The 14,788-nt window shown below is 42.2% G+C and overlaps 1 protein-coding gene across 2 annotated transcripts in view; it reads left to right on the top strand.

The window, feature by feature from the left end:
• The window catches only part of SGPP2 (sphingosine-1-phosphate phosphatase 2), a 105,283-nt gene that overhangs the window by 73,717 nt on the left and 16,778 nt on the right, over window positions 1–14,788 (top strand). The window contains exons 3-4 of one of the 2 annotated variants that reach the window (XM_045559228.1): window positions 633–812; window positions 2,235–2,324. In XM_045559228.1, the coding sequence (XP_045415184.1) occupies window positions 633–812; window positions 2,235–2,324 (270 nt within the window). Of the gene's footprint in view, window positions 1–617; window positions 813–2,234; window positions 2,325–14,788 lie in introns of both variants that reach the window. The other variant, XM_045559227.1, reaches the window with a different exon arrangement.

Raw genomic sequence — 14,788 nt, 5'->3', positions numbered from 1 at the left:
TTAAATTAAATCCAGTATGTTGCCTACATACAACAGTGGCATTCAAAAAATGTTTAACTAGAAGTTCTGTAAGAACAGTTGCTTTTGTGGTTAAAATTTGAAAACAAGCACTGCCTGGTTTTGGTATTGGATTATCTTTAGCATAGAACTGTCCTGGGTTTGGAGGTAGGATCTTGGGGTAGTATAAAGCACAAAGTCTGAAGCCAGAATTGCTGGATTCTAATCCCAATTTTGCCACTTACTGACTGTGTGTCTGTGGACACATGTGCAATGGTTTACTCACCTGTAAAATGGGTCTGCATTCTACAGGTCTTACTGGATGAAGTGAGTTCATATCTGTAAAGCTCTTAGAACACTATATGACCTATATAAGTGTTTTTTTTTAAAATATCTGATTAAAATAATGTATGTGTTAATGTCATATCTTAGTAGCTCAGTGGTCCGTGGAATCCAGAAAGCCTGTTCTCTTTTTATCAACTAAAACATCCACACGACTTTCTCAATAAGTAGATGGTCAGAGAGAAAAGAGACTTCAGCCAGAAAACTGGGAATCCTGAAATATATCCCTGACATTTAGAAATGTGTCCATTTTCCATACTTGGTTAGACTTACCTCAGCCTTTGGTTTTGCAGTTGGTGATGTATATTGGCCAGGTGGCCAAGGATATCTTGAAGTGGCCCCGTCCTTCCTCCCCTCCCGTTGTGAGACTGGAAAAGAGAGTGATTGCGGAATATGGAATGCCGTCCACCCACGCCATGGCGGCCACCGCCATCGCCTTCACCTTCCTCATCTCTACTATGGACAGATACCAGGTAAGGAGGCCTGATTCTCCCTCCAGGGTCCAACGCTCCCAATATAAGGAGGCAGCAAATCGAGGTTGCGCTTCAGAATTTTCTCTTAAATCTGCTTTGAGGGACTTTAAGTTTTATGAAATACACACTGAAGGGAACTGAAACCAATTGAGCTGTTGATGGCAATTGCCTCATACATAAGTGACCATATAATTTAGCACCCCAAACAGGTTGTGCCTGAGTGTGAACGTGGGCACCATTAATAATGACACCAGGACGACTAGCATAACATGGGTTGTCCCGGGTGACCTGCGCGTGTCATCTCCCTGAGCTGCCTGAAGAGACAGCACTTGCGTCAGTGCTCTCATCCTCTGTTTGCAACACGCACAAAGAGTTTGTGGTCCTAGTGAATGATCCTCCAGGGCTGAAGATGATTCCACCAAATCCCTCTGCCAGACTCCCCGGGGCCCAAATTAGCCTCCAAGGATGCCTTGGCCCTGGTTAAAGCTCGGCCACTAGAAATGATGGTTCTTAAGTTTTCTAGAACTCTCTAACTGATAGGAGATCAATAAATGTTGAAAATAGAAGAATTTCACTTAATATGTACTTTAATGCCAATTACAGTAAGAGTTTTTAAAAGTTATATTATTACTGCAGTGAAAGTTTTTCTTTCTCCTATTTGAGACCTATTATGCTGATTTTGTGTTTAAGTTCATAAATTTTACCTTTTACCTGTTGGAAGTTTTAGGTTTCATTAAATCTAGCAGTCATGTAGGTAAATGGCAGTATTGTTTGCCCCGCCCCTTTGCCCCAGAAACCCAGGGACGTCCCATATTCCGGGTTGTGCAGAAACAGGGGAGTCAGCCCAATGTGGTCGGCAAGGTCAGACTAGTGTAGGATCCTGCTCTGATGCTGCAGCTCTAGACCCCATTTCCTAAATCAGAAAGGGACATTTATAAGGAATATATTTGACTAGATATAATCTTTTGTCATAAGCTACTTAACTGCCATGGATCAGGAGGAGGAGAAGTTGCTTGTTGTGACTTTCGGATTACAGCACTGGCCATCTACCGTGCCCCTTGGTTAAATTGTTTCTTTCTTAGGTTCTAATTTAAGAATAGGTAGAAATAAAATTTATTCAGTCCACTAAAACTGCCAACACAATAGTTGTGGTCACCAGTCTTAAGGGCAAGTTCGACTGTCTTATTTGCATGTTTACATGTTGTGAAACTTCCTCCTGGAACTATATTCCTAGGCCTCTCCCCCTACTTTCCCTCATTTCCCCATTTAAAAAATGTTTTTAGAGAATCAAATTGCTGGTGTGTGGAATGCAAGATTCAGACTGGTGATCACTACACGATGAATCCTTTTCCTACCTGTGACACCAAATGGTATATGCCTGAGTGTGGTCTAATTTCCTTGTTTTCCCTTCTCCCCCCGCAGTACCCTTTTGTTTTGAGACTGATGATGGCCGTGGTGTTTTCCACCTTGGTGTGTCTCAGCAGGCTCTACACCGGGATGCACACGGTCCTGGTAAGGCTTTGTGGTCGGGTCTTGCGGTCATTGTTCAGATAACATGGTCAGTGTGTCAGTGTGTCTCTCATGCTACTTATTTATAAAACCATTTGCATATGTAATTATATTTTCATCAGGCCTATGAATTAAGTAGTTATGATGTTAGGGCGCAGGCATAATAATAGTAAATGAAACACTGAGGTAATATTAATGAAGCAGAGGTAGGCTAGACCCTCAAGACTTTGAAGATGAGCTAAAGTGGCAACAGAGACTCAGGTAATTTATTTTCACGTCGGTTTACTGATGCTGCAGCAAGCAGTACAGAAAAACCCCCCCGGGGTCAAGGAACCAGAGAGTGGTCACAGTCCCCACTTGGGTTTTTACAGAGATGGGCCTGAAATTCAGGGATCTCCACTGCCCTTGCAGGTTAAGGGTCATGCCAGGTCACAGGAGTCCAGAATCACGGCTTTGCTCATTCTATATGCTTTTAGACTGGAGGGGGTATTGGGAACAGGGAGATTATCTACGTTTAAAGGTATGTCCACCTTGTTACCATGTTAGGAATATTTCCAGGGCTGCCACAGTTAGCACAGTTAAAATTACTTAAGAATTTTTTTTTTTTTTTTTTTTTTTTTTTTGAGACAGAGTCTCACTTTGTTGCCCGGGCTAGAGTGAGTGCCGTGGCATCAGCCTAGCTCACAGCAACCTCAGACTCCTGGGCTTAAAGCGATCCTACTGCCTCAGCCTCCCGAGTAGCTGGGACTACAGGCATGAGCCACCATGCCCGGCTAATTTTTTTTGTATACATATTTTTAGTTGGCCAGACAATTTCTTTCTATTTTTGGTAGAGACGGGGTCTCACTCTTGCTCAGGCTGGTCTCGAACTCCTGACCTCAAGCGATCCACCCGCCTCGGCCTCCCAGAGCTAGGATTACAGGCGTGAGCCACCGCGCCCGGCCTTACTTAAGAATTCTATTTCCTAGTGCATCAGCCGGCTGCCTTGAAGTCGCAGAGCCTACAGCTGGCCCATGGCTTACCACATCGTAATTGCTACACGAAAGATTTCTTTAAAAAGAAATGGGTCCTTGCTCTTCGTGTGTTCATCTCAACTGTGAAGCTCAAAAATGAAATTAGCAAAAGACCTGGGAGGGAAAGGCCACCACGCTTCACGGGCCTTCTTGCTTCTGTCCCCGATGCCCGGGGTGGGTTTTCACGAGCACGGGGAGGGGGCGGAGGGGCAGAAGCGACAGAGCGAACAGATTAAAGAGTGTCATTTGTCAAGAGAACTGAGGGGAGGTACACCCAGAGAGCGCGACATCATGCTTCCTCCGAACGCGAAGGGTGCGGAGAGCAAGTCGGGGCCAGGCCTCGCGAGAGGCAAGTGAGGCACAAAGCTTAAGGGGTGCTAAAAACTCAGGAATCAAGATAAATAATTTTAATACAATTTTTTTTAAAAAATGAAAATTAATGCCCCCAAATCCATGATGAACAAAATATTCAAATTTTAAATAAGGACAAGATCTGCCCCTGCCTCGCCTGCCTCCCCTAATCCTGGCCCTGACTAGTGGACTGTTGGGGTGAGAGGGGTCCCAGGTCTCGGAAATACTAACAAGCGGTGAAGGCCCGGCCTGTTCTACCCACCGAGGCACATCCGTGCCGTCCGGTCCCGTCTGCCCCTCGCCTGGTGGCTGCGGAGAGGACGCGGAGGGGGCAGAGCGCATTCTCCATTCGCTACACCACTGCTTCGCATTACAAAGAGGTTCTCTCCAAACATGTTCGTAGACTGCAATGTGGAATTAAGGAGCATTCTCTCGGGTGTTTTGGCATCTCTTTTATCTGGGCCTACTTTTTAATTTCCATCGGTTTTAATAAAATGATGATTTGGGGAACTCAGGTTAAAATTAAAACCAAAGTAAACACGAGAATGTAGAGCTACAGACATGAATAAAGAGCCCACAAAACCCACCTCAGTAAACATACAGCTACATTTTTTCCTTCCCTTTTTAAAGTGGGTTATGGGGGTCGGGGAGCAGATATTTGCGGAAAGATAGATGAGGCCTCTCATTTAGACGCAAGGAGTGAGTGCAGCTACTCTTTCTGGAGCGTCGTCCCGGAAGAAACTGGGGCAACGGGCCACAGCAACCGTGGGACCCAGGGCTGCTTTCTCCCTGGTGATTCCACTTCATACAGATCTTAGGCCCTGACTCAGGCTCAGGCCCGGGTTCCAGTGAGGCTACAGACCAGAGTGTGGCCCAGGGTGCAATGGTACGTGACTTCTAGTAGCAGAAGGAGATGATTGGTTTTAATAGTAGGATAAAGTTAAATTGTGCATTAGCACTCTTCCTTATTCAACAGCCACTTAAGAAGTTCCCACCGGGTGACAGGCTGGGAGCTAGGTCTGGGAGATACTGTGGTAAACAAACATACCCCACCCTCCTGGGTCTCCAGTGTATTCGCTGCTGACTACTTGATATGATGACTACTGTAATTAGCATGGAACAACCAGACCGAGCCAGCTAAGGTAGCTCGCTTCTTCCCTGGACCCATTGCAATCTCCGGGGACTGCCCTGGGTAGTGGCTCTCAACCATAGCTGCATAAGCAAACCCCATGGAAACTCTTAAAACATCTCAAGAGATATTTGTACACCCATGTGCAATATTATTCACAATAATGGAACATTAGTCACAATAGCCAAAAGGTGGAAGTAACCCAAGTGTTCGACAGATGAATGGATAAACGAAATGTGATATACAGGCATAACTTGGAGATATTTCGGGTTCAATTCCAGATACCCCAACAAAACAAATACTGCAACAAAGCAAATATCACAATAAGTCAAGTGACACAACCTTTTTGGTTTCCCAGTGCATATAAAAGTTATGTTTACACTATACTGTAGTCTATCGAGTGTGTGATAACATTGTCTAAAAAAATGCATATACCTTAATTAAAAAGTATTGCTAAAAAATGCTAACGATCATCTGAGCCTTCCACAAGTTGTAATCTTTTTGCTAATATAGAGGGGTCTTGCCTCATGTTGAAGGCTGCTGACTGACAGGGTGGTGGTGCTGAATGTTGGGGTGGCTGCGGCAATTGCTTAAAATAGGACAACAATGAAGCTTGCTGCGTCGATTGACTCTTGCTTTCACAAAAGATTTTTCTGTAGAATGCAATGCTGGTTTTCTTCCTTTTATATACAGCAAGTCATGCAATGCTGTTTGATAGCATTTTACCCACAGTAGAACTTCTTTCAGAATTGGAGTCAATCCTTTCAAACCCTGTCACTGCTTTATCGACTAAGTTTATATAATATTCTGAATCTTTTGTTGTCATTTCAACAATGTTCACAGCATCTTCACAGGAGTAGATTCCATCTCAAGAGACCACTTTGGCTGAGTGCAGTAGCTCACACCTGTAATCTAACACTCTGGGAGGCCATGGCAGGAGGATCGCTTGAGCTCAGGAGTTTGAGATTGAAGGGAGCTACCATGATGCCACTGCACTCTAGCCTCGATGGCAAGAGCGAGACTTTGGCTCAAAAAAAAAAAAATCACTTTCTTTGCTCATCTATAAGAAGCAATACCTCGTCCATTCAAGTTTTATCATGAGATTACAGCAATTTATTCATATCTTCAGTCTGCACTTCTAGTTCTCTTGCTATTTTTCGCACATCTGCTGTTACTTCCTCCACCGAAGTCTTAAACCCCTCAAAGTCATCCATAAGGGCTGGAATCAACTTCTTCCAAATTCCTGTTTATGTTGATATTTTAACCTCCTCCAATGAATCACAAATGCTCTTAATGCCACATAGAGTGGTGAATGGTAAATCCTTTCCAGAAGTTTTCAATATGCTTTGTTCAGATCCGTCAGAGGAATTACTATCTATGGCAGTTACAACCTTACAAAATGTATTTCTTAAATAATGAGACTTGAAAGTCAAAATTACTCCTTAATCCATACATAGGCTGCAGAACGGCTGTTGTTTTAGCAGGTACAATATCCATCTTCTTGTATATCTACATCAGAGCTGTTGGATGATTAGGTGCATTGTCAATGAGCAGTAGTCTGAAAGGAATCTTATTTTCTGAGCAGTAGGTCTCAAATGTTCGGTAAACCATGCTGTAAACAGATGTGCTGTCGTCCAGGCTTTGTTATTCCATTTATAGAGCACAGGCAGAATAGATTTAGCATAGTTCACAAGGGTCCTAGGATTTTCAGAATGGTGAATGGGCATTGGCTTCAGCTTAAAGTCACCAGCTGCATTAGACCCTAATAAGAGGGTCAGCTTGTCCTTTGAAGCTTTGAAGCCAGGCATTAACTTCTCCTCTTTAGCTATAAAGGTTCTAGAAGGCATCTTCTTCCAATAGAAGGCTGTTTCCTCTACATTGAAAATCTGTTGTTTAGGGTAGCCACTTTCATCAATTAATTCTTTAATTAATTGATGAGAATTGAAGAGAGTTAGGGCCTTGTTCTGGATTAGGCCTTGGCTTAAGGGAATTGTTGTGGCTGGTTTGATCTTCTATCCAGACCACTAAAATTGTGTCTATATCAGCAATAAGGCTGTTTTGCTTTTTTATCATTTATATGTTCACTGGAGTAGCACTTATAATTCCTTCAAGAACTTTTCCTTTGCATTTGCAACTTGGCTAACTATTTGGCACAAGAGGCCCAGCTTTTGGCCTATCTCAGCTTTCGATATACCTTCCTCACAATTTCTAGGTTTTGATGTAAAGCGAGAGACATGCCACTCTTCCTTTCATTTGAACACTTAGAGGCCATGGTAGGGTTATTAATTGGCCTAGTTTCAATAGTGTTGTGAGTCAGAATAGGGAGGCCTGAGGAGAGGGAGAGAGATGGGGGAATGGCCGGTCAGCGGAGCAGTCAGAACACACACAACAGTTTGTTATCTCATATGGGAGTAATTTGTGGCACCCCAAAACAATTACTATGGTAATATCAAAGATCACTGACCACAGATCACCATAACAGGTATAATAATAATGAAAAAGGTTGAAATAGTGTAAGAATTACCAAAGTGTGACACAGAGACACAAAGTGAGCTCATGCTATTGGAAAAATGGCACCAACAGACTTGCTGGGCAGGGGGTTGCCACAGATCTTCCATTTGTAAAAGCAGTATCTGTGAAGCACAAAAATTAAAGTGCAGTAGAACAAGATATGCCTGCATACACACAATGGAATATTACTCAGCCTTAAAAAGGAAGGAGATTCTGGCACATACTGCAACATGGATAAACCTTGAAGACATAACCAGTCATAAAAGGATAAATATTGTATGATTCCACTTACATGAGGTATCTGGAGTAATCGAATTCATAGAGACAAAAAGTAGAATGGTGGTTGCAGGGGCTGGAGAGAGGCAGAAATCGGGAGTTGTTGTTTAATGTGTACAGAGTTTCAGTTTTGCAAGATGAATAGAGTTCTGGAATTGGATGGTGGTGATAGTTACACAACAATATCATGTTCTTAATACTGCCATATACTTTAAAATGGTTGAGATGGTAAATTCTATGTTACCTATGTTCTACTACATATATATACAGTAGAATATATATGTGGAAGTGTGTCCTAGGCTTTGGTATTTTTTTAAAGCTCCCTGGTTGATTTTAATGTTCAGACAGGATTCAAAATCATTGATTGGACTAACAAGGTAATCATGGGCATGCACCTGGCCAAGACTGGGCTGGAAGATGGTAGGAAGGTGGACACAGATATTATGTAAGCATCCACAGGGTCCACGTCATGAACCATCCTCATCGCACGCAGCTTTGATGCCCATGGCATGTGAGTGCATTATTTCAATGGCTGCCTGCTGTATATAAATGATTCTCTGTGCATAAGCAGGAAGAGCAATTCATGGAGAGAAATAATTTGGTTGTCTCACCTCTTAAGAAACCACTCCTTGTTAGATGTGGTTTGCTGTCCCTGTCGAGGCTTTTTTTTTTTTTTTTTTTTTTTGAGACAGAGTCTCGCTTTGTTGCCTGGGCTAGAGTGAGTGCCGTGGCGTCAGCCTAGCTCACAGCAACCTCAAACTCCTGGGCTTAAGCGATCCTCCTGCCTCAGCCTCCCGAGTAGCTGGGACTACAGGCATGCGCCACCATGCCTGGCTAATTTTTTCTATATATATTTTAGTTGGCCAGATCATTTCTTTCTATTTTTAGTAGAGACGGGGTCTCACTCTTGCTCAGGCTGGTCTTGAACTCCTGACCTCGAGCGATCCACCGGCCTCAGCCTCCCAGAGTGCTAGGATTACAGGTGTGAGGCACCGCGCCCGGCCCCCTGTCAAGGCTTTGCTGACGGGCCCCAGCTAGACTCCTGGGCAGGCCCCAGTGAAGCACAGGGAGATACCAAACCTGCAGGGCAGTGTTACCATTCTTGCCAAACCAGATCTGGGCCCACCAATGGGAAGGGCATCCCTGTCTACCAAGATGCCCAAAGAAGCAATGTGGGCAACACCCCGGCTCCTCCCTTCCCACGCCTCTTTCCTTCAGGTAGTCACCAGGCTGAATCAGTTCTGGCTCTTAAATATGTCTCAAAGCCGTTCTGACGCCACTGCCAGGATATTATTTCCAAGTCTGATTATGCTGTTCCGTGCACGGAGGAGTTTCTGCCTCCTGCTGGAGGTGAGCAGCAACACAGATAGCCCCACTTACAAGCAGCGGCCAGTTGGGGAAATTAGGGGAATTGGCCTTTAAGAGAAGTCAGCACCATCCGTGCCAAAACATAGAAATAAAACACCGGGGCCTTGAGGACATCACTGAATAGCTGGTTGTACCATACCTGGGGCCACCCTCCCTCTGGGCTCGCCATTCAAGGTAAAACAAAGTTCCTTATTGCTTGAGCCAGTTTTTGCCAGAGGAAAGCATTCCAAGTGAAGCAATGATTTACAGAAACAGTTTTTTGCTGTATAATTTCACGTTCTCTTGGTTTGAAGAATAAACCAATTGGAGCCAGCTGAAGGAAAAAAGGGGGGGGGAATAGAATGTTTTGGAAAAACTGGGGTAGCTCATGGAATTCATGATGGGGTCAAATAGCTAAGCCTCAGGAAAGATGGGAAGCAGGTGGCTCTGAGGAGTGTCATCTTTGTCCCTTCGAAGTGTCACTGGCCACATATCCCAGCTCTCAACAACTCCTCCTTCAGATCAAAACTCTAACATATAGAGGTGGGACTCTGGTTGGACCCACCACTAGTGAGCCTTGGCAGGGGGACCGAGTCACAGAGCAGAAATGGGACCCTGGAACCCACCCCTGTTGGGTACAAAGGCAATGTCCTAAGAATAGGGCCTGGAAAGAGCCCAGTAAGGTCACCACAGTGGAGTGTGCCTGCACATCAAGTGGTTAGCATCTGCAAGTCAGGACTCCTTGAATGCAAATAACAGACAAATTAGTTGGGGTTTAAAGGGAAATGTATTGGTTTTTATAGCCACAGTATAAGGAGGTAAAAGGTGCAGCTGGCCCCTAGGAGAGTGGGCCCCACAGCCTTGACCTGCATCAGAAGCTTCCCGCACCACTCTTTCCCAAGCTCATCTCTCTCTGCATCATTCTGTATGGCCGGTTCATGGTCTTGGGCTGCTCTTCTCCCTGAGGTTAGACCCAGGGAGCTCTGGGCTTAAATTCTTTCTGTTTCATTCTTGAAAGAACTCCAGTGAGGAGAGTTTCAGGAAAGATCTCTAGTTGGTTCTAGATAACGGGTCCATTGCTGCACCAAAGGCCGAGCCTGTGTGAGCAGGGGCTCTGATTGGCAGCAAGGGTCAGAGTTAGGATTGGCATCCAGGGGGGCCAGTTCTCTAAAATAAAGTGCCTCCTCTTCTCAGAAGAAGAGAGCAGACAGAGCTCCAGTGGTCACTTTCTGCATTGACTTCGTGGCATTTTTTCTACTCTTTTGAAGGCTCAAAAACTGGACCTAATATTGTATTTGCGTTTGTGGGGAAAGGAGGACTAGAGCAAATCAAAGTTGATCATACTATATTTGTGATGTCCTGAATGGTTTGACTTATCCCAAATAATTAACAGTAAAATTAGCCAGAATTTTTGTTGTTAGATTAGTTAATGTAAAATATGAATAAATAGTGAATGGCTGTTTCATTTTGTGGGATGGAACTGGCTGAAATGCTGCTCTATTTTATTGTCCCTAAATTGTTTGGTCTGTGCATAATTATATAGATATCAGGTTTTATTTGCTTACTCATTTATTTTTCCCCCTAAGTATTGCTTTAGTTTTGGTTGGAGTTGGAGGATATTGAAAGGCTTCTCAAATATTAAATTATCTGCAGACCATACAAAACTGTGTCCTGGCTTTGGACTAGAGCATTTTTGGTATGTTTTTTCATGTTGTCTGAAACTACTTGTTTTAGAAAAAAAAACTTCAAGCTGCTTTACTTAATAGGGGAAAAAAGCTGATTATAACATAAATTATACCCTAGCAAGCCTTACTTTCTGTTACATCCTGTTGGTTGAGTTACTGAGATAAAAAAGGGAATTTGCTTATGTTTTTGAGCATCAGTCGTCATGTTATTATGCCCATTGTTTTCTTTTTACCCAGAAGAGAAATATTTCTACCCTTTTGTAAAAATAGAGAATTATTTCTGGTTTCGAAAGTAACAAATGCTCATGGTAAAACATTCATCTCCTCTTGTTTTTAAAGGTTTTTTTTTTTTTTTTTTTTTTTTTAGGACAAAATAAATCATTATTAGTTAACCACCAAAGGAGAAGTTCTGTTGTTGGGATGATGTAAGGGAAATTGAAGGCATTTTATACTTCTATATTAGCTGAAATTAGGGCTTAGCACAATTTCCAGCAAGAACTGTTTGTGGTATGTATTCCTAACAAGAAACATAGGCAAATTAATTTTTTATCTCCTTTCCCAACACTGTTCAAAAAGCTACAATTGGGGCGTGATTCTCATGTGATCTGTAAGTGTGGGGTGCATAGGCTGCCGGAAGGGCTCTAAATCTGGGAGGGGAGCTGGAGTGAGCCCTGAGTGCAGCTCGAAGAAGATGTGCAATGACAGAAGTTGGTGACGGCACCAGAATGATGCCCAGATCAGAGGACCCTACGTGGCAGTGAGCCAAGGTCTAAGGGCTGAAGCAGGCAGGCTGGCCCCGGGTCACTTTGCCTCAGACCAGAAACCACTCATGTCCTTCCTGCTGCACGGGGCACCAGGTGGCCTCTGACATTCTGAGGTCTGGCACCTCAGAGGCTGCTCAGTGGGGTGTGTTGTCAGACGCAAAGGAGCACGGCAGTGAATTGACGATTGGCCTGACTGGGAAGGGAAGATGGGGGGACTCCCTGAGGCTAATGGCTGGGTAGCCAAACGAGCTGGGACTCTAGCTATGGAGACGGCCCACTGTGGCTGAGAAAGCTAGTCGAGGTGGCTCTTGGGAAGCAGGTAGTTTACCTCGGTGAGAAAGATCCAGAAGTGCTACTTAAATCCCAGATTGCCGAATAGGAAGTTCACTCGGGAAAGTGCTTGCAGGTTGAATTGAAGATGCCTCCACTTTTCCCAAATAAATAAAAAACAACCACATTCAGGGATAGCAGATTTGAGATCTAGCACTGCTGTGTGTTACATCTGTGTTTCTAGGTAAGTCCCAGTTATGGGTAAAATAATTAAGAAAAAGGGATTAAACCATCCATAGTAATCAGTCTCCGTTTTTTCTCTTTTATTAGGTACTTGCTTTTTGGATTATAAATGCATACAGACATCTGAATTAGGTTGTAGTGTTACTTAAAGTAGTGCAACATTGGAAACAATCTAATATGCAACAGTAAGGATTTACCCAATTAAATAATTGATATATCAAGATACAGAACAATATTCAGCTATTTAACATTGCTCAGTGAAATATTTATTGATATAGCAGCTTTATTCCTAATTTCTAAAAGCTGAGAACTACCTGATGCCCTTCAACTGGCGAATGGATAAACAATGGTACATCCATTCAATGGTTACCACACAGCAATAATAAGGAGTGAACTATTGCATGCCACACCTTGGATAGTTCTCCTGTGAATTATGCTAAATGAAAGAAGCCAACTGAAAAGGCTACATACCGTTAGATTCCGTTTCTATGACATCTGGACAAAACAAAGTTATAGCGATGGAGAACTATCCAGTGGTTGCCTGGAATTGGGGTGGTGGGAAAGCTTGTCTAGAAATGGGATACATGAAAGAGTTTTTGAGGGGATGATGCAACTGATTGTTGCGGGACCCGAGTCTAAACACAAAATTCATTTATGTTTTACATACACCTTATACACGTCTTGAAGATAATTTTATACAATAGTTTTAATAACATATGACCCATCATATGAAGTCAGGTGTGGAATTTTCCACTTGTGGCATCATGTCAGTGCTCAGATAGTTTCAGATTTTGGAGCATTTCAAATATGAATTTTCGGATTAGGGATACTCAACCTGTATTGCATTTTAGTGTATAAATACAAGTTTATTTACAGTAAAGGCAAGCTATGACATAAGCATATGGTTGGTTATATTCATGTCTGTTCATCCCATTAGATTGCGAGTCCTTTCAGGGTAAGAATCTTATTTTCTTCATCTTTGTATGCCTGCCCCCCTCCACACACACACAGTTCCCAGCAGCGTGCCTGACAGTAGCGTACAGTAAATGTCTAGTGGATTGCAATGGATGTTATCTGTCATCTGTTGGTAAATATATTTTTTCTATTATTTTTCTATACTTTATTGAGTCAGATTTGACAAGATTCATCCATTAGTCTGAATATTGCATTCATCATGGGAGTCCAGGCTAGATCATACATCTAATATTCTTTTCAACATAATTTCGTTTTGCCTGTAGGAATAAACTTTAACATGTGAAAAATGTAATAGAAAGTGTCATGCAATAGCAAATATCATTCAAGCATGGATGTTCATTTTTGTGTTTCTAGAACTCAAAAGAGTTGAGTGTGGCAAGTGTAGAGATGTTTAAGAAGTGACCTCGGGGGGGTGGGCCAGCAGCATGAGGCTCTGAGGCTATTTGAGGGACCAGTTTTTAGAAGAGAGGGAAGACTCCTGGCAAGAGTATCTCAAGACATGCTGCTTTACGCTTTGCACATTTCATTTAATAAATGGGAGAATAATGTCACCAGGGATGGAGGAGAAAGTTCTGCAGTTCCTAGTGGATTTGAGAATTTCATAGAGATCTGGTACCTGGTTCTTGGATATGGGTGTGTAAGTGGTACCTAGAGATTAAGGAGAGGTATTGGTATGTTACATGTGTAGGACAAGAAATCTGGGGCTCCACTTTTTTGGGTTCAAAACAAAAAAATTTTTAAACTTAATGATATTTTATTCATGTGTAGCATACATAGAGAAAGGACACAAATTATAAATGTACAGCTCAATTAATGTTCAATCAAGTAAACACACTTAAGTAACCATCACCCACATTAGGAAACACTGCATTATCAGTACCTTGAAAATTCTCTTATGCCTTCTCTGCATCTCCCCAAAGGTACCTGCTTCCCGGATCTCTGACACCATAGGTTAGTCGAACTTCATATAAATGGAATTATACAGTATGCTTTCTTCTACACTGGGACTCTTTTACTCCCTGTTATGTTTGTGAAATTCACATGAAATTCACAAATTCACATGTTGTATGTAGCTTTAGTTAATTAATTTTTATTGTTGTATAATACTCAATTTGTAACTACATCACACTTTATCCCTTCTAATATTGATGCGCATTTGGGTTGTTTCCAGTTTGAGGCTATTATAAATGATGTTAAACCCAAACTTTCTTTTACAAGCCTTGGTGAACAGAAGTTCTTACTTCTAATGTAGTCCAATTTATCAGTGTTTACCTTATGGTTATAATTTTTTTGTGTTCTGTTTAAGATATTTTTGCCTACTACAAGATCATAAAGATATTTTCTTATGTTATATTTGAGAAGTTGTATTATTTTTCTTATTTAGATCTACATCAAATTGATTTTGTGATTCATTTTTGAGCTATGTGAATACCCAATTTACTCAGCACAATTCTTTTGTTGAAAGAATTATCCTCTATCCTTTTTTTACTGAAATAGCAGCTTTGTCATAAATCAAGTGATTGTTTATACTTTCTATATACAGTAGTCTCCCCTTGTCCAAAGGGGATACATTTCAAGACCCCCTGTGAATGTCTGAAACTGCAGGTAGTACTGAACACTATATATACTGTGATTATTCCTATCCATACATACCTATGATAAAGTTTAATTTATAAATTAGGCACAGTAAGAGATTAACAAAAATAACTAATAATAAAATAGAACACTTATATTACAATGAAAGTTATGTGAATATGATCTGTCTCTTTGCCTCTGCCTCAAAATATTGTATTGTACTCACCTATTTTCAGAACACAGTTGACTGTGGGTAACTGAAATTGCAGAAAGTGAAACTTGCCAGGCACGGTGGCTCACACCCGTAATCCCAGCACTTTGGGAGGTC

Source organism: Lemur catta, chromosome 8 (assembly GCF_020740605.2).
Source record: "Lemur catta isolate mLemCat1 chromosome 8, mLemCat1.pri, whole genome shotgun sequence".
Taxonomy (NCBI): domain Eukaryota; kingdom Metazoa; phylum Chordata; class Mammalia; order Primates; family Lemuridae; genus Lemur; species Lemur catta.
Note: the sequence above shows the minus strand (reverse complement) of the source record. Positions and strands in the feature narration are given on the sequence as shown.